The sequence below is a fragment of the Vulpes lagopus genome, chromosome 9 (genome assembly GCF_018345385.1).
Source record: "Vulpes lagopus strain Blue_001 chromosome 9, ASM1834538v1, whole genome shotgun sequence".
NCBI classification, from domain to species: Eukaryota; Metazoa; Chordata; class Mammalia; order Carnivora; family Canidae; genus Vulpes; species Vulpes lagopus.
The window spans coordinates 74,786,664-74,808,004 of record NC_054832.1 but is presented as its reverse complement, the minus strand read 5'-3'; the positions used below and the strand labels follow the sequence as shown (position 1 = coordinate 74,808,004).

General features: G+C 34.9%; 1 protein-coding gene and 1 non-coding gene across 3 annotated transcripts in view; one reads left to right on the top strand and one right to left on the bottom strand.

The window, feature by feature from the left end:
• ATP6V1H (ATPase H+ transporting V1 subunit H) overlaps positions 1-21,341 on the bottom strand; it is a 126,669-nt gene that overhangs the window by 66,069 nt on the left and 39,259 nt on the right. For both annotated transcript variants that reach the window (XM_041769054.1, XM_041769053.1), the window contains 3 exons: positions 16,816-17,008; positions 5,176-5,354; positions 2,384-2,509 (listed from right to left, as the gene is read on the bottom strand). In XM_041769054.1, coding sequence (XP_041624988.1) covers positions 2,384-2,509; positions 5,176-5,354; positions 16,816-17,008 — 498 coding nt within the window. The remainder of the gene's footprint in view (positions 1-2,383; positions 2,510-5,175; positions 5,355-16,815; positions 17,009-21,341) is intronic.
• Positions 334-440, top strand: LOC121499229. The gene has a single exon (XR_005990057.1). It is a non-coding gene; the product is annotated as a U6 spliceosomal RNA (small nuclear RNA).

Sequence of the window (21,341 nt, the reverse complement as noted above, 5' to 3'; positions counted from 1 at the left end):
TATCTGAATTTCAAAAAATACTATAAAGCAAAAGTAATCAAGACAGTGTGGTATTGGTATCAGGATAGTCATATAGATCAACAAAACAAAACTGAACGTCCAAAAATAAACTCATGTGTCTATGGTTAACCAAATTTCAATAAGGATACCAAGACAATTCAATGGAGAAAAGTACTCAACAAATGTTACTGGGATAACTGGACATCCACATGAAAAGAATGAAGTTGGACCCTTACTTCACATCATATACAAAAAATTCAAAATGGATCAAAGACCAAAATGTAAGTGGTAAAACTATAAAAATATTACAGAATATATAAGAGTAAATCTTCAGTGCTCGCTTCGGCAGCACATATACTAAAATTGGAACGATACAGAGAAGATTAGCATGGCCCCTGCGCAAGGATGACACGCAAATTCGTGAAGCGTTCCATACTTAAAAAAAAAAAAAAAAGAGTAAATCTTCATAACCTTAGTTTTGGCAATTGATCTTTAGGTATGACACCAAAAGCATGAGGAACTAAAAAAATAAATTGGGACTTCATCAAAATTTTAAAATGTGTTTCAAAGGACTCTATCAAGAAAGTGAGAAGATAAAAAATAAGGGATATTTGTAAATCATATATCTGATCAGGGACCTGTATCCAAAATATACAAAGAACTTTCACAAATTAATAATAAAAACACAACCCAATTAAAAAATGAACCAAGTATCTGAATAGACATCTCTCTAAACAGGATATACAAATGGCCAATAAGCACAAGAAAAGATGCTTGACATCATTAGCATCAAAGAAATACAAATCAAAACCACAATGATGTATTACTTCACACTAAGATGGTTATAATAAAAAAAGTCAGAAGTATCGACAAGGATGTGGAAAAATCAGAACCCTCATAAACTACTGGTGAGAACATAAAATTGTGCAGGCAATTAAGAGAACAGTCTGACAGTTCCTCAAATGGTTAATATAGCTATCATGTGATTCAACAATCCTATTTCAAAACCTACTCAAGCAAGATAAATAAAAACACATATCCACACAAAAACTTGTACGCAGATGTTTATTACCACCACCTTTCAGAGCACAACAAATGTTCATTAACTGATGAGCAGATAAAATGTGGTAGATCAATATAATGAAATATCATTCTACCATGAAAATAAAGTACTAATAAATGCTGCAACATAAATGAACCTTGAACACATTATGGGAACTAAAAGAAGCCAATCACGAAAGGATAAATATTATAGAATTCCACTGATGTGACATTTTCATAATAGGCACATCTATAGAGACAAAAAATAGATTTTGGTTGCTTAGGGCTGAGTGGATGGGTGGGTAAGAGGTGACAATTAAAGAATACGGGGTTTCTTTTCAAAGTGATGGAAATGTTCTAAAATTGATTGTGTTTATAGTTGCACATATTTGTGAATTTAGTACAATCCACTTATTTGTGTAATTTTTAAGTGGGTGAATTGTGTGGCACATGATTTAGACCTCAATTTTAAAAAAAGAGACACTTGTACATATTTTGTCATCTTACTATGACAAAAGGAGCCCTGCAAAGTGAAAAGAAAATTTTATTTTCAATAAATGGTGTTGGTTCAATAAGATATCCACAAAATGAAAAAAAAAACTTAACCACTGCTTTACACCTTACCCAAAAACCAATTCCAGATTGAACAGAGATCTAGCTGTGAAATGTTAAACAGTAAAGCTTCCAGCAGATAACCTAAAAATGTATCTTCATGATTCCAGATAGGCAAAAACTTCTTAACCAGGACACCAAAAAGTACTAGCCTTAAAGGAAAAGATTAATCAATTGAGCTACATTACAACTAAAGAGTGAAATGATACATGACAGAATAGAAGAAAATAGTTAGGATGAACAGGTAGAAGAACTCCTATACAGAATACGTATAGAACTCCTACTAAAAAAAAATTTTGTAGGGGCACCTGGGTGGCTCAGTTGGTTAAGTATCTGACTCTTTCTAGTTTCGGCTTAGGTCATGATCTCAGGGTCCTGCAATAGAGCCCGGTGTCAGCTCAGCATGGTGTCTGCTTGAGATTCTTTCCCGCTCTCTCTCTCCCTCCCATTCTGCTCCTCCCCACCTGCTCCCACACACTGTCCCTCTCTCTCCTCTTTCTCTCAAATAAATCAATAAATAAAATCTTTTTTAAACAAATTTTTAAATGCTTGAACAGGCACAATTTTGGAAAAGCAGATATCCAAATGACCAAGGTATCCAACCAAATAAGATGGGAGAAAATACAAGTTAAAATCATGAAAAGGCTATAATTTTTTAAAGAGTGACAATAACATGTTGGCAAGGATGTGGAACAGGTCTCAAGAATGTAAAACAGAATTTAAAACTTACTTTAAAAGCTCATAATTCTTCTCATTTAACCTTACAGCATTTTCTCTCCAAAATTTCTCAGATTTGTGCACAGGACTCCACTCCAATCTTCCAGATTTAAGTTCCGAACTGTATTCATCAAATGAGCTATAAAAATTTTTAAATAATCCAAAGTTTAGAAGAATCTAAGAGTTACTCCAAAATTAAGCAAATAAAATATTTTTACCATGTCAATAATACCTAAATAGAAAAAAAACAAAAATCTTCACTGATAATTTAACTGCAAAGACTGAGAAGCCTTTGTAGATTAACAAACTACCACTAAACAAAGTTTAAACAGCTTAAATAATCTTTAATAAATCATGTGAAATTTATTCAAGGTCCTAATGTCCAATACTGTCAGTTTGAATGCTCATCATGACATATTAAAAGGAACACCTGCTTTCAAATATTTATCTTGATAAATAAATGTATGCCAGAAAAGTATCTATAATCTAGCAGTTTCCACATGCCACTTAAAATACTGTATTTGTAAATTAATATAAATGTATATAACTTCACGTAAATTTATATAAAAGTATGTTACTTAAATATAAAACAGCATATTCTAATTCTATAAATGTCATAAACCACTATATCCTGCATTATACAAACAAAAATATACACATGGATATGATATTGCATAATGTGATTACAAACACTACGGAGATAATTCACTAAATTAACACATTACAGATTAATTAAAAACAAACACTTCTGTGCATATAACTGCAATGCAATTTAATTCAAAAATCAGCTATGTATAAACTAACTTAATTATTCAAAGTTTCAAAATATAAAAAATGTTTAATGTTGTTAGCCAGTGGAAAAACAACACAGTGACAGGACACGTGTGGCCATTTTTTCATGTGAAAAGTTAAAGAAGAATTAGCCACTTCAATACTGATTGGCAATTTAGAATAAAAACCAGGATTTTACTGGTTAAGTTGAACAGTGTCCTATTGAATAAAATAGTAATTTACTTTAGTGTAAGGCCAGTCACTTTAAGAAGTAAGCTAATGTTTAACATTAATATCCTCAACCTATAACAGGGAAAAACAGAGACAAAGCTCTTTTCACCTGCTCCCATCACCCTATTAGCTTTAGTAATATTTTTCAAATTACCAAATTCAACATGAAAAATCATTAAGTAGTAATAATTGGCTAACATGGATTAAATAATTTAGAAAGCTAAGCATTACTAACCTTATTTATTTTTAAAAGAGATCTTAAATCATTATTACAGAAGAACTGCTAATGAATTTTTTAATGAAATTAATAAAACAGAATTTTAAAAAACTGCAAGTCTACTGCTGGCCAAAGTATTTTATTACAATCAACTTATTCACATTTAAAATTCTAGAAAGACAAAAATCATTTGCCTCCCTCCATAAAACTCCATTAAAACCACTGATATGAGTGATACATCGCTCTCCATAAAAGAATTTGGGCCTTGGGATCATGAGCTGCACTCAATTATCTGGTAAATACATTTGTGGAACACATACTACCCTGAAGGTATTTGCTGGACACTTGAAAATTAGCAACAAATCCTACAAGGTTAGAATTTTTATTGCTATTTTACCAAAAGGAAAACTGAGACCTTAAAAAGGCAAAAAGCTTGTCAAGGCCAGAGGTGGAGAAAAGTAGCCAAACAATTAAAACTGGGCTCAGCCTAGCTCCAAATCTCAAACCACCTACACAGAAAGATCTACTTCTAAATAGTAATTCTCTTCTAAAAATGTATTAATAGTTTAAAAACAAAAAATATATAGGTTAATGGGAAAGATCACCAAAAGATTATGAAACAAAAAAGAACAAGGTCCAGAATAATATAGAACCCCATTTGTGTATGTATTTACCTGTGTGTGCATAGGTGCTAGGGGAGCAGAGCTAAGTTTTTTTGGAAGCAAACTCAAGAAATGGGACTGGGCAACATTATATGGAAGAGGCATGAAGTTCCTTCTGAACTACATAGGATTCTTTTTTTCTCTTACTTCATTGTTACATTATTTGCAGAATTTTAATATCATAAATAGAAATAAATATATAAATAAATGTATACATAACTATATTAATATAATAAATATTAAATATAATAAATATTACTTAATATAACGAATATAATGATTTTTTAATATAATAAATGGGCGGCTTGGTTAGGAATCTGTTGATTTTGGCTCAGGTTATGGTCTCAGGGTCATGAGATCAAGCACCATGTTGGGCTTGCTGCACTGGGCATGGAGCCTACTTGAGGTTCTCTCTCTCCCTCTCCATTTGCCCCTCCAACCCATCCCCCATGTGCTCAAGCACTTGCGCATGCTCTCTCTTTAAAAAATAAAAAATAAATGAAACCAATAGGAACTTCACAAAAGCCAGAGGAAAAAAATACTCTTTCCAGTATGGCCAACCCTCCTCCTCTACAAATTAACAACCAGCACTGCTTAAAAAAGATTCTAAACCAGGGGGAGATTCTTAAGGTGTTCCAGGGTGACACCAATATCCTGCAGGAGTACAGCCAGCCAGATTTCAGATAAGAGAATGATGGGAATCTCTCCAAAATAGAAGAGATAAAACACAGCTATAACCAACTGTTGCCATGGTGATGAGCCAGTTTTTGTTGGTTTTTTTCCCTCATATCCCCCAATTCTTAAAATAATGTTCTAGTGAAACGTTTTGAATTTGTCATTAGTAACCAATCTAGACATTCTTAAAATACCAGGAAAGTCAAACAATGCTCAATATTCAGCCTGTGAGAATTTTTAAAAACATACCTAAGATCTTGAACACTCTCACCAAGTTTTTCCAACAGAAATTTTATATCTTCACTGATATCTTCATCGTCATACTTTTGCTGTTCCAAGTTCTCCAACTGTTTCAAAACCTTGCACTGAATCATAGCCAGAGCATATTCTTGGCGAGTTTCTCTTTCAGTCGATTTTTCTAAAAAGTTCTGAGTTAGACAAGAAAACTATGTGATTTCTTATTTGTGATATTCTCATACCTCTGCACTTGCACCCTCTCTCCTCCTCTATTCTCAGGTTAAAGGTCCCCTTCACGCAATGACTGTATCACAAATCCTTACTTCTTTCCTGAGTACCTGTCCCATAACAAACATACTTCTGATTCCTTGCTTACTTCCCCGACAACCCTCAAAACACTGAACAATTAAATCCATCAAATCATTTCTCACAGTCCTGTTCCTGAGCTCCTAGGAGTTCCCAGTGAATTCTCTCTTTGTTCATTAGCCACTCCACCTAGAGTACTTAAGATATTGAGAGAGAATTTTCTTCAAGTACCTCTACTAGTTTCTCAATCGGTCACCCTTTTATCCCCTTCAATCAACCTACAAATGCACAAAGGGCAGTAATAAAAAACCCTCTTGCTTGAACAATTAACAGAAAAGTTTTGTGACATTCTGGAAAATTCCCTAATTTTTTTCTGTAACTTCTCTATTTATAAGAGTACTTACAAAAAGAGCAAAGGAATCCTAAATACATAACCCTAAACATGGGTTTGTCCATGCAAGTCCACTTACACTCAGATTTTTCGATAATTACAGTATAGTACTAGAAATGCATCTTCTCTAATGATTTTCTTAACATTTTCTTTTATCTAACTTTATTGTAAGAATACAGTATATAATACATATAACATATAAAATATGTATTACTCGGCCATGTATTTTATTGGTAAGGCTTCCTGTCAACAGCAGGCTATTCATAGTTAAGTTTTGGGGGAGTCCAAAGTTATACATGATTTTCAGCAGCACAGGGGGATCAACTACATTGTACATTGTACAACTGTATTTATACAAATAACCTGTTCATTGAAATGACCAGTACTTCTAAGCAAAGACCATGCTCAGGCTTAGGGACAAAAACAAACTTTCAAGAAAGCTACCTTCAACAAGATGGTAAAGAAGACCTGTCAAATGCCTCCCCTTACCCCACCAAAAAAAGTCCTATAATAACAATTCCAAGTCAATTTTACCAAAATAAGAAATTTTTCAATTTATTTTTGCAAGCAAATTATATTCCTAATAATTATGCTAAATAAACACAGAAGGAAATTTAACTTAGCATATGGAAATTAGTGAGGTCAATCTCTACCAAAGGTCCAATGGTATTTTTCACAGGAGTAGAAAAAACAATCCTAAAATTTGTATGGAACCACAAAAGTCCCTGAACAGCTTAGAAAGAACAAAGCTGGAGGCATCACACTTCCTGATTTAACTGAACTACAAAGTTATATTACTCAAAACGGGAAGGCAATGGCATAAAAAAGACACACAGACTAACTGAACAGTATAGAGAGCCCAGATATAAAACCTCACATATACAGTCAACCAATATTTGACAAGGGAGCCAAGAATATTCAACTTGGAAAGGATAGTCTTTTCAATATATGGCATTAGGAAAACTGCATAACCACATGTAGAAAAATGAAACTGAAGCCCTACTGTACACTACTCACAAAAATCAACTCAAAATGGATCAAAGACTTAACTATAAGACCTGAAGCTGTCAATTTCCTAAACAAAAATATAGAGGAAAAGCTCCCTGACCTTAGTCTTGGCAACCATCTTTTATATATAACACCAAAGCACAGGCACCAATAGCAAAAATTAACAAGTGGGGCAACATCAAACTAAAAAGCTTCCGCACAATCTCCTAGATCCACTACATTTAAAAGTTTCTCTATAGCATAGAAAAGAAAACCCACAATAAATGAAATGAAAAGGTATCCTATGGGATGGGAGAAAATACTTGTGAAGTATGTATCTGATAAGCAGTTAATATCCAAAATATATGAAGAACTCATACAAGTCAATAACAACAAAAGGATCTGAAAATGAGCAGTGTCTCTAAATAGACATTTTTTCAAAGACATACAAATGACCAATAGGTACATAAGAATATCTTTAAGTCATCTGAGAAATACAAATCAAAACCACAATGAAATATCACCTCACATATGTTAGGGAGGCTACTATCAAAAAACAAAAGATAACAGGTATGGTCTAGGCTATGGAGATAAACGCACACTTGTGCACTGTTGATAAGAATGCAAACTGGTGCAGCCACTGTGGAAAACACTATGAAGGTTCCTCAAAAAATCAAAAATAGAACTACCATATGCTCCAGTCATTCCACTTCTAGGTATTTACCCAAAGGAAATGAAAATAGAGTATAGAAAGATTATCTGCATTCTCATATTTATTACAACATTATTTACAATAGCCAAGGTATAGGAATAACATAATAATCTTTTTTCAAAAGAAAAAAAAACCCTAAAAGAAAATCATCCATCACAGGATGAGTGGATAAAGAAAATGGGGTAAATGGGTATTTATACACAATGGAATATTATACGGCCATTAAAAAGGAAATACTGCCATTTGTGACAATATGGACAGACTTTCAGAGCATTATGCTAAGTGAAATGTCAGAGGAAGACAAATAGTGCATACCTCACTTATATGTGGAGCCTTAAAAAAACTAAAATTTAAAAAAAAATTCATAGATATATAGAACAGATTGGTGGTTGCCAGATGCAATGAGGTGGGGGAAGGGGGAGACAAAATAAGTGAAAGGGATTAAAAGGTACAAATTGGCAGTTATAAAATAAGTCAGTCCTGGGGCACCTGGGTGGCTCAGTCAATTGAGTGTCTGCCTTCAGCTCCGGTTGTGATCCGGTCCTGAGATTGAGCCCCACATCAGGCTCTCCGCTGAGCAGAGAGCCTGCTCTCCCTCTCCCTCTGCCTGCCACTCCCCCTGCTTATGTACACGCGTATTTGCATGTGCTCTCTCTGTCAAATAAATAAATAAAATCTTACAAAAAATAAGTCCTGGGGATATAACAAACAGCATGATGACTATAGTTAATAATACTGTATGTATATTTGAAAGGTGCTAAGAAAGCAGAATTTGAAAGTTTTCATCACAAGAAAAAAAGTTTGTGACTATGTGTGGTGATGGATGTTAATTATTAGACTTACGATGATCATTTCACAATACATACAAATATCAAATCATTATGTTGTACATCTGAAAGTAATAAAATGTTATATGTCAATTATATCTCAATTTTTAAAAAATAAAGGTAAACAAACAATATTTAGACATTGAAATTAAAATCATTGGTCACCAGCAAACCTCTGGTAGAAGACAGGCTAAAGCATGGGTGGGCAAACTTTCTAAGAAGGGCCAAATAGTAAACATTTTAGGTTTTGAGGTATCATAGTTATTCAATTCTGACATTATAGTACAAAAGCAGACATACAAAATACAAAAAAAAAAAAAATAAGCACAGCAATGTTCCAACAAAGTTATATTTATAAAAACCAATGGTGGGTCAGATTTGGCCTATGAGCTACTACAGACTGATGAGCCCTGAACTAAAGGAAATTCTGCAGGCGGCAGAAAATGACACTGCCAAATGGAAAGCTGAATCTTCAGGAAAGGAAGAACTGCAGACATGGCAAATAGTTGAATAAATATAAAAGACTATTTTCCTTCTTCACTTCCATAATACAAACAAGGGTTGTTTAAAGGAAAAAATAAACCAATGTATCATAGAGTTTTTTACATATATTCGTATATTTACATGACTGCTATAGAGTAAAAAAAGGGGAAAGAGACCTGTGATCATTGTATAAACACTCACCCAAGATTTTAAAATGTCTCAGTCTTACTACATGTCACTCAAATCTAGTACCTAATGAGCAAAATAGATAAATCCCTGAGACAAGGAATGAGGTATAGACTTGGGAATCAAATTTCTTGACAGCAATACTTCCATACCAAAGCAATCGGCAAAACAGCACCCACACACTCAAACTAATGGTGGACCTCTCGGGAATGGGCTATGACTATAGGCCACCTGCACAGGAAGATGTGGGGTATGTGCAGGTCTGTGTCTATGTGTACATGTGTGTGGGTGTGAATCAAACATCATAACTAATAGAACTAATCAAATTCCAATCCAATTTGGTGGTATTTCTTTCTAACTAATAAGCCTTTCTGCTGAAAACCATTGAGTTGTAAAAATATGATTTTTCTTATTATCTGACATATTATGTAGGCTCTTGACTAAGTAGAGCCAAAAAGAGAAATAAAACTCACAACAAATGTAAAACTCTAGACAACAAATATGACCTTCAATGTCCTTCTTGGTCACAGGCTCAAAACATACTATTTATTTTAGGAACTAAAGATTGACAAATCAAATTAACCAGTAGAATAACATTTCCAGAGACCTGGAGTCCAGCACCTAATATGAATATGTGAGATTGACATTTTCAAAAATAAAACTCACCAAGCCAAATGGAAAAAAAATAATTAGCAATTTTTTCAGCTCACAGCAGTTCAGCAAGCTTCCTAAAGCCTTCAGCACAAAAATTTCCTTCCTGAGTTTCAAGATGTGGGAAAAATACATGACTAGACCATCCTTAGACAACCTCCTCAGTGAATCTTCTTTAACGGTTATAGGAATTTGAGAATGATAAAGAAAAAAAGGACTCATCATTTTTTCACCTATTGATGGTATAAGTCAAATGGTTTTACTATATTGTTACTGATAACTTAATTTTAACTCAGTTGTGTACATTAAAGTTGTAGATGTCTAAAGGCATTCTTCTGATTTTCAGACCTTAGGATATTCCCCTAATGATTGTACTATCCCAAATTTAGCACAGCAGGGTCTAAAAAACTAATATTCCTGCCAACAGATTGGGTCCATTTTATATAATCTGAAATCCAAATTAGACAACAGAAGCCTAGAAATTAGCCTAATCACTAGTTCCATGTGCTGTAGGCACAAAAGTGAAACTGTAAGTAAAACTTAAATAAGGTTTTTAAATCTTGTTAAATATTAGCAAAATATTCATGCCACCTCTTCTAAATCAAACAGATCATCTCTGGATCTTTGCCTATGTTCAACACCAAGCAAGAATGCAACTTACAAAGGTAAGGGATTTAAAGGGGCAAACTGCTATCGTTCTCTGCTTTTCTGGAGAGAAAAGTCACAAATCGTATATTCACTATTGCTAGGCTCTTGCTAGCTCACTGAATCTTTACCTAATCTTGAAGTGAATTAAGTATTACTAACTAAGCACCTTCAACAGACAGAGAAATTCACTTGAAGAATTCAGGCCACTCTCCCAACAATCTAGTGCCAAATTCACACCTACATCTACCTACTCCAGAGCCTACACCCTTTCTAATATGCCATACTGAAAGGAAAATCAGAAAAGAGTTACACTACTGTACTCCTCAAATTTCCCCTAACAAGTAGATGATCAATCTAAAGAACTCTCAAATCAGGTCAAAAGAAAAAAGAAAAAAAACCTAAGAACCTCAGTCTGGCTCCATAGTTTTTTGGGACTTTTCAAGCTTTTTTATATTGTAAACCATCATGGTGACTTCATGAAGTCACTCCATAAAGACAAGCATTTAAACACAATACAAAATCCTGAGAAAAAGTATCTTATTCATTTTTCCATTTGCACAGTAACTAACACATTGCATATTACATAATTGGTCTTTAGTTAAACATCTGACAAGTGAACAGATAATCCATGAAAATGACAGGGAGAGTGGATGGGAAAGGGAAAAGGAGAGAGGGAGGCTCTCAAAGGTAGGATTCAACTAATATCTACCAAACCTCTCTTCTATCATATAGCAATATTAGAGATACCTGCTTCTAATGACCCTTTTATTTTACATAATAATGATCTAAAATGAAAATCAATGAAAGAGAAGAGGAACAGAAACAACATACTAAGCAAAGTTGGAGGGAAGCTCAGATAGAAAAGTGACTTTATATATTTTATTTAAAGCAGCTTCTACTGAGCTTTAGATTAAATCTCGACTCATTACTATAAATTATTAGTATCTGATTTCTTACTAGAAACTCAAACCACTTACTATATTACCTAAATAATACTTATTAAAAAAAAGTAAGTTTATAAAAACTGAAGGCAAAGTTAAAAGTGTAGAGTTCTTTGAAACAAGAGAACGAAAATAAGACCCTGACTTCTATAGTAGCTCTCTCTCACACCTATTATCTTACCTTAAAAAAAGTGACATTATCAAATTATCAGAAGAAATAATTTATGATACATTTTTACAATCATCAACATTTAAAGCAATAAATATTTTCATTTAAAAATATAACTAAACATACAAAACAGGATAGGTAGGTATAAAGCAAAAACCACTTCATTTGCATGTTATTTAGACAATTTTTTTATCTATTTCCCAGAAAAGTCATACAAAGAAAATAATAATAATCCAAGTCATCTTTCTAGGATAATCTGCTAATTGCAAAAACAGTGAGCTGAGGGTAACTAACTTTTGGAGCAATTTAGCAATTACCAAATATATCTCATATTCTCAAGAGTTTTCATGACAAGTTTAGGAACAGCTTCTTCCAAGTTAGAAAAAAGTCCATGCATTAACAGAAAATAGGGGCTCTTTCCTGTAGTCTTGCTTTCCACAGTAAGTTTTGCTAAGTGGATTATTTTAATAAAATTCTAATATATCAGTAACCTTTACATACTTATGAATACTAGACGTAGGAGACTCTTGGGCAAGTTCATTCTCAATGCAGAAGTAGCTGCAAGCAGACATTCTGTCACAGAATTTTATTATCACACTTTTAAATATGAGAACCAAGCAAAGCAGCCAAAAATGTAAAAAGGAATTTAATTCAGGCAAGAAAGAAACCAATAAAAATATCAGTAAATTCAACACCACTGCCCTACTCTTTATACTTCTACTTCAGTGTTTTTGTGAATTCAGTCCCTCATACAGTCACAAATAGTTATTGAGTGCCTACTATATGCCAAGTATTCATTTAACCCCCATTTATTTTTTAAAAGGGTATTATCATAGAAGCATAAAACCCAATGACAGCCTTAGGACAGATGATATTACTCTTACCAGACACATGAACAAACCAAAGCACGGAGAGGCTAAGCCAACTTGCCAAAGGTACAGAAGCCAGCTGAAAAGCCAATGAACCTGACCTTCACTGTGCATGATGAGCACACACACTACCTCCAACCCGAGTGCACACACTGCAGAAACTGATGCTAAGCATGATCTGCCCAAACTATAAAGAAATGATAATTCAAACTCCTTCTTAACCATTCAGGTTTTCAGTGCCCACTGCAATTCATCCAGAGTTGATCCCCCTTGTAGGAAGGGAACAAAGATCATAAATTACAGGTATTAAAATATCAACAGGCTTTCATATCTGAGAGTGAGACTATGCTTAATTTTTAAACTTTTTTCTTAATATTTTTCCATAGTATCTTTTTTGTTTTTAAGATTTTATTTATTCATGACAGACACAGAGGGAGAGGCAGAGACATAGGCAGTGGGAGTAGCAGGCTCCCCGCAGGGAGCCCGACAGAGGTAGGACTTGATCCCAGTACCCTAGGATCATGACCTGAGCCGAAGGCAGATGCTCAATTACTGAGCCAGCCAAGAACCCCACCAGAGTATCTTTATTTAACCATAAGGTCATATTGTTTTGTTTTTTTTTTTAAGATTTATTTATTCATGAGAGACAGAGAAAGATAGGCAGAGACATAGGCAGAGGGAGAAGCAGGCTCCATGCAGGGAGCCCAATGTGGGACTCGATCCTGGGTCTCCAGGATCATGCCCTGGGCTGAAGGCAGGCGCTAAACCGCTGATCCACGCAGGCATCCCGGTCATATTGTTTTTATAAACAGGAAAAAGATCAATTTTTTTTCCATTTTCTTAATGACAAGTGCTTAATTCGGGATAGGAAGTTGTAGTAAAATAAAGGCTCCTATACCTACCACAGGACAGAAAGAAGAAACAAGGGAGAAACTCAAAACAAAGACAAATCAAATAGGAAGAGGTTTAAGCTTTCAGAAAATAAATATACTAAGTAGAGAAGATATAATCCCTATTCAACCAAAATGAGTAGAATTTCAAAATGCACAGGCAGAGCTGAGCAATCCTGTTCAAAGACACTGGGCTTTGGTGGGTGATGCCCAGAGTATGAATACACATTGGGGTGACTCAGTGACAGGATGGCTGAAGGATTTGTGCCTGGAAGGATAACACAGATCAGGAAAGCAAGTGCTCCATTTTACAGAGTAGGTCTGTTCCTTCAGAAAGCAAATGGCCACAAGTCAGGACTGTATCTTCAAGAGCCAGACTTAGGTGCTCTATTTATTCCCTTAATATTCACTTCACCTGCCAGGGTGGGGGCAGGGGGCTATAATCAATCTACAAGAACAAATTACTGAGAATTCTAGAAGTCAGCTTCTTTATTTGTTAACATTTATCAACCTCTCTCCACCTTAGTACTAAAACACTCCTAGGTATCTTTCCAAAATCTCTTGGAGCTTTCTCCTCTTTAAAACTTCTCCTTAAACCCCCTATCTTACCCTCTACCTCTTTTATACTATTTTTCCTCTTGTACATTACTTAATGTTCCACTGAACTGATATTATTTATTTACATATTCTGTCTTTACTGAACTATAAGACTTTCAATGTCAAGATATATTGCAGGCATTTGTGTTCCCTATTGATTAGCATAATGTGTGGAATATAAAAGGGACTCAAAACTTGGTTGTGAATTAAACTCAGCTGTAGCAATGAAAGGAGACCATTGGAATTCTTCAGCAAAGAATTGTTCATCTTTACTGAAAAAAAATATGGATAATGAAACACTCAAATAGAAGAAAAAGTACATTCAATTTAGCTACTAAAATACTCATTAATACAAACTGCTCTGATTTAGGAACTAATTATTACCTTATCTGGACTAGACTGAAATTTACCTTGACAACTCACGTAGACACAATTCACTTAGAAAACCTAATGGCAGAACCAGTATGGTGAGGCATAGAAGGTATCACATTTACCTATTTCTCAAGAATAAACTTCTCAAGGGCCATAGAACAATTTCTACATGAAAAATAATGTATTTTCAAGTAAGGAATCTGAATTCCTATTTCATAGGACCTTTTAATGTCACTCTTATGGTTCCTGAGAAAATGCACCGAGAAAAGAAACAAAGGAGATGACAGCTGTTAAGATGGTGGCTTCGGAGCCAGACAGTGCTCACTGAAACTCCAATCCTATTGCTTACTAAGGAATCAATCTCCAAATCTTGGATTCCCCATCTATAAAATAAAAGTAATCATAGAGCCTAGTGGATAATCATGAAGATTAAATAAGACAATGTATGAAAATCACTCAATAAAAATTATAACATTTATTATTCTCAGTCTCAAAGGCAGGTTAAGCATGATGGTTAGGAACATGACTAAATTCCTGCTCTGCCGCTTCCTAGCTATTGTGGCAAATTACTTAATCTCGTGCAGCCTAATGCCTATGGCACGGAGTTCTTGGGGGATTAAATGAGTAACACATTTAAAGCAATCAGAATAGTGCCTTACCCTGAATAAGCTCTCAATAAACATTAGTTATTAACTACAAACATCTATAAAAGAGTTCCTACACGTAAAATTTTAAAAGTGACAAATGTTATGAATAAGCAATTTATAGGAGGAATATAAATAGCTGATAAAAATATTAAACAATGCTCAGCTTCATTTATTATTAACAGAATACAAATTTAAAATAATGATTTCACTTTTCCTTTTTTTTTTTTAAAGATTTTATTTATTTATTCACAAGAGACACAGAGAAAGAGAGAGAGAGGCAGAGACACAGGCAGAGGGAGACGCAGGCTCCACACAGGGAGCCCGATTGGGACTCGATCCCGGGACTCCAGGATCACACCCTGAGCCAAAGGCAGACACTTAACTGTTGAGCCACCCAGGCGTCCCTGATTTCACATTTCACCTCATCTTCTGTAATAATTAAAAGAAACACAAGAGGAAGAATGGAAAAGCATTCACTCTCAATACATAGTTGATGGAAATGTAAATTTGCACATTTATGAAAGGTGATTTGATGTTCCCTATCAAAACTGTAAAAGTTTATTATTTGGTTCAACAATTCCATAGAACTATATCCAACAGAAATATTCATCAGGTGGGCAGACATGTAGAAGAAACGGGAAAACACCCCACATGCCCAACAAAAGGACATTGCCTAAAGAAACCACTTTACATCAACACAGTAGAATGCGGACATTTAAAAAATTAGTGAAGATCCACATATACGAAAATGAACATGTACTCATTATGTATTGCTAGGAATAAAGTTATGGAACAGTATATCTAATATGTCATTTTATTTTTAAATACAGAATAAAATAACACACCTATTTATATATTTAACTCTATGTGCTTAGAAAAATCTGAAAGATGTTAGTGACTGGCCGATATGAGGTCTACGCTATTTAAATTTTTGCAATACATTTGTACTACTCTTTACTTTTGATTTGCTGTTATTTGAAGAAAGCATTAAGAGTAAATAATAGTTAAAGACTGTGAAGGCAATAACTTGGATATGCATGTCTACCAGCAACATGCCTTCCGTCTCAATATCCCCATTTGTAAAATGAGAAGACCAATACTAACATTAATGATACTAAAAATAATAATAATCACCATGTTATAGGGCAGTGGTAAGCATTAAATGAGTTAACAAATGGAAAGCCTTAGAACGATGCATGACACAGGGTAAGCACTCTCTGAACTGCTCACTATTATTACTCTTGGGTAACATTCTTAAAAGACACTAGGTTGGCCAAGTCATCCCTCAGAAGCCAGATTAAATCCCAAGGTGACCAACAATGTAATCAACACAGAATTACTACAATAAATATATTGAGTCTGGGCAACCAATTAACATACTTTATTTCTGTGTTATAGCTGCCTGGCAGCCATAAGACCTAGGATTAAGATTCTAACTCTGCTCCCCCTCTTGTCCTCAACTCCCTCATCTGTTCAAGGGAGAGAGCTGACTTAAATAATCACCCAAATTCTAATATCCTAATAGGACAACTTTACTATACAAAATGATTCTGTATCTTTAGTGTTGCCTTGGAAATAAACTGCTCATCAGCAGATCCAGAACCTGAAATACAACTCTATACTAAAATAAGGGCCCCTTAAGAGAAAAACTTCCATAACTGTCTTGGAACGCACTGCAACAGAAAGAGATTTCCTCTACATGAACATCATACAATTACATCTCCTATAAGTTTTCTATAACTCATATATTTTATCCACTCAAATGGTTTTTCCCTAATCCCACTCCCCCATGCCACAATACAAATTAGTGAGATTTCACTCTATGTTCACCAATGGTTTCATAACTACATGGAAAACAAGCAATTTTTTCCCACCTGCTAAAAGCCCTCAAATATACTCCACAGGGAAAATGCCTCACATACACACATACACAGACACAGACACACACCATTAAAAAAATACTACAAAACACTTACACGGAATGCTGCAAGAATGATCCTTGTCACTTTCTCTTTGACCGATTCTTGAAGGATATCGGACAGGACAGGAATGATATTATAACGCCGCAGATGTTCACACATTTGAGGACTGAATGCCAGGAGCCATATTGAAAAAATCATTTGATATTGGAGTTGAAAGCCACACTTGTTACTCAAAACTCCCATTATGCTGAAAAGGAACACACATTAACAAAACATTTAATATAACAGTGCAAGCTTGTGGAAAGGCAAGTATACATAGGAATTCTGACTTCTGATTTTTCTGTTAACATAAAATTGCTCTTTAAAAAGTCTAATAAATTTTTAAATGTAATTTTACAATCTACAACTAACAACTTAGTGGGAGGCTTATATTTGTGCCATTTCTCCATTTTTTGTGATTTATATACAGTCATAAATTTGTTGAATTGCCCTTAATTTTCTCATGCTTGATTTCTCCCTTAACACTTTTTCTATTTGGGGTTGTTATTTAAGACTTGTTTTTAATACTGGTGTCAGCGTTTCAAACACTGCAAAATCAAGTCATTCTATTCTATTAATACCCTAATACTAATTTCCTTTTGCTGTCTGATTGCTCCACTTATTAAATAAAGTAAGCGTCCCACTCTTTGTGATACTGCGGCTGGGACTCGGAGCCACAGTTCATTCTGCTCTTCCAGCTGGATCTGCGGACAGGAGCTGCTAGAGACTGACTGCCAAGATAGAGGTAAAAAAGGCTTTGTCCTGTCAGCTTCTTTCTCCTATAGGTATCACTCCAGCAAGAGTTCCTCACCTCAGCAGCAGAGATGGTGCTTTCTCGTGGAAAGCAGCTGAATTCAGTCTGCAACAGTGTCAGCCAAATAGCCTCTCTGCATACCCTCAAAAATAACAGCACCAGCCATCTGGGTCCCTAACCTATGAGGCACTTCCTCTGAGTTCAGGAACACAAGCACGTAAATTTTAGTAATTCCAATCTCTTACCTTTGTTCCCTAGCTTTAGGGGAAGCATCTATTTGCTACCTCTCTGACACTTGAGAGTTCTTTTGTTTTCAGAAACCTAATAAACATGTATACCTAGTTAACAGTTCTTTATATTATATTATCTCTGTTTAAAAAATCTGTAGATGACCAGTGGGGTTATACAGAGCTCTGGACCAATACACTATTGCTGAAACCAAGACAGAAAGGTTTCAAAGGAAGCAGCAGTCAACAATGATGAACACGGCAGAGAAATTTCAGAGTTCAAAATCTGTCTGCAATATATATGATTCTATTGAAAAAATAAGGAAGTCTTCTACATCCAAATATTAACCATAAGAAAAACTCCAATGAAGCAAAAGAAAGTTCCTATTCGCCAGAATACAGAAGAGTTTCCCATGGGGGCAGGAATCCTAACTCTTGAGGACAGTGGAGCATGAAAATGTGCTAAGGGGATACAAAGGACACAATGGCCCAAGATAAACCTAAATGCAGTAATTTAACATTTGTTGAAGAGCTTTATGGCAGGTACAGTGCAAGGCACAAAGACATAATGGTGGCAAAGACAGACACTGCCCATGCTCTCAAGGAACTCAGAGTCTAGAGCAGTGGGAGGGAAGGATTCTCAAAGGAAGTGACCCTGGGGAATGAAGGATGAGTCAGTATCCAGCCCATTTAGGTCTCTGCTGTCCCTCTCAAACTGATGAGTTTAGTTTTATTTTTAGTCATTGAAAAACTTCTAGAATTTGAATGCTACATTTGTTAGCTATGTAATACTTTCCAACTAGATTACAATTTTTTAAAAGAAAAGGAACCATAGGTTTCTTTGTATTCCTTGTACTATATAGTATAACATTATGCAGAGAGTTCAAAAAATAAATTACCAAATCCAAAATTAGAAGGCTAAGGTCCATGAGCCAAAATAATTATTTAGTGTTCCGTTTTGTTTTTAATTAAGGTCTTAAAAGAAATCAAGGCAATACAGGGCATAGGGAGACAAACAGCTGATTTCCTAGCTGAATTGTACACCTTTAGCTAGGTGCTGCTCTTCACAACCATGAGCACCTTGCACCTCATTACACAATATCACCCAATAATGTCATGTTTTGACATTCAGAATAAATCTTACCTCTCATTTATATACTATTTTCATTATCTACTACTTTACACTTTCAAAATACTTCAACACCAATTGAATCTATGGAGGCAATTATCCCAGAAAAGCCCCCTTTTGCTCCAGTATTTAATAAATCAATGCTAACCAGCAGACTTTCTAGTGAAGTCAATATGCAAGACAATGCAAAGTACATTTTTGATCTCACATAAGTATATAAACATCTAGAAATAGTATTGTATCATCCACATAATAGGCTTTTTTAAAGATTTTATCTATTTATTTACAGAGAGGGAAAGCACAAGCAGTGGGAGGAACAGAGGGAGAAAGAGGATCTCAAGCTGACTCCCCACTGAGCACAGAGCCTGACAGACAGCCCAATCCTAGGGCCCTGAGACAAAGACCTGAGCCTGAAATCAGGCTGAGTCTCCCGGGTGCTCCCACATAATAGGCTTCTCAACAGCAACAACAACAACAACAAAAATTATAGATAGAAATGTACTGGACTTTTTAAAATATCAGTTCTATTCTCTTCAAAAAGGCTACCCTTGAGTTTTTTCCTCCTCTACATGATTCTTGCTTGTGATTTGAGGAATACCAAAAAGAAAGAAACAAGAAAAACTTTCAATCCTAAACAAAAGAAATGGACATGTAGAAAGTACAGGTTTTGTTTCTTTAAAAATGAAAAGATTAAGTGAGTTTTTTTATTGCAATATTATCAACAAGTTAACATACTATATCTTTATTTATGCCTGCCCTCAACTCAAAAGTCTATTCAAAAGTCATTATTAGATGAACCAGAAGTTGAAAGCAAAGAGCATTCTGTTCTCTAACAATGATGAAGCAATTGATCATATAAGTGAAATCTCAAACTCTGTCTTCAGATGACTGTATCATAAATGCATTTTCTCAAACTCAATAATCAAAAAGTGAAAATATATAAGGACAAAAAAAAGGAAATACGGTATTTTCACTTATTTAGCGGTTCATCATGAAAGCCTTCAACACAATATTCTGCAACCAGAACCTGGACCATTCCATTTTGCTAAAAGGGTATGTGATGGTTATCTTTCATCTTGTATGACATTTGTGCACTAAAATTCACTTACCACAAAAAGATTTACCATGGAAAAAAATCTTTTTTTTTTAGTTTTTGGAGAAAGAGAAATAGTGCATATGAGGGTGGGGGAGGGAGAGAGAGAGAATCTCAAGCAGACTCCCTTCTAAACAGAAAGCCTGACATGGGACCCAGTCTCACAACCATGAGATCATGACCTGAGCTGGAATCAAGAGTCAGATGCTTAACCCAGGGTCCTGGGATCAAGTCCCTCATCGGCTCCCCACAGTGAGCCTGCTTCTCCGTCTGCCTATGTCTCTGCCTCTCTCTGTGTGTCTCTCTTGAATAAATAAATAAAATCTTTAAAAAAAAAAAAAAAGAATTTCTAATGGTTGTTTTTCACTATTTCTTTATTCATTATTCTATTAATTATACATAAAATGACCAAACATATGTTTTCTAAAAAGTCCATGTGGCAAATTGCCAGGACTATTTTTCCTAACATACTGAAGGTTAAGTAAGTATAAAAAGATTGAAATTTTGCATATTAATACAAGATTACTAATTTATTGGGACCCTGGGTGGCTCAGTGGTTAAGCATCTGCCTTGGGCTCAGGGCGTGATCCTGGGATCCAGGATGGAGTCCCACATCAGACTCCCTGCAGGGAGCTTGCTTCTCCCTCTGCCTGTGTCTCTGCCTCTCTCTGTCTCTCATGAATAAATAAATCTTAAAAAAAAAAAAGAAAGAAAGAAAAGATTACTAATTTACTGAATCAATGGTAAATGGGCATTTCATGACAATTCTATGCAAGTCATAAGAAAAGCCATTTGTGAAAGTAACCTAGTTGAGGAAGTTGCAATGGAAATACTAGTTGAGATTCCTCTAGCAGGTGTATCCCTACACTGGAGATGGAGGCATCAGCCTAGTAGAGTCTAATGTCTGATGACACAGCATCAGAAGTCTTTAATCAACTCTTCTTGCTCATCAAGCAAACTTCTGTTGACAAAGTTTGCTTTAGTTTCCTGTATAGGTTTTTCAGTACATAAACAAGGTCTTTACTAACCAAGAGTAAGAGCAGTGAGATCTCTCATTATTAAGAAATAAACTGGCTTTTTGGTAGTAAAAAAGAATTTTGTTTGTTTGGAGATGGGAGTGCATAATTTGTATATAAGCATCTTTGCTAACCTGAGAGGACAGCTTTTCAGGGCTTCTGGACCTGCAAATTAAGACCCCAAAGAGACTAATTACACAGCATTACAAAAAATGGGTTATATTAACTCTTCTGGGTAAGACCTTTTCTTGTTTTTACCTACATTCACCACAAAATACTTTCATACTTGTTCTTCTATTCTGAATACCTATAATTTGTTCTA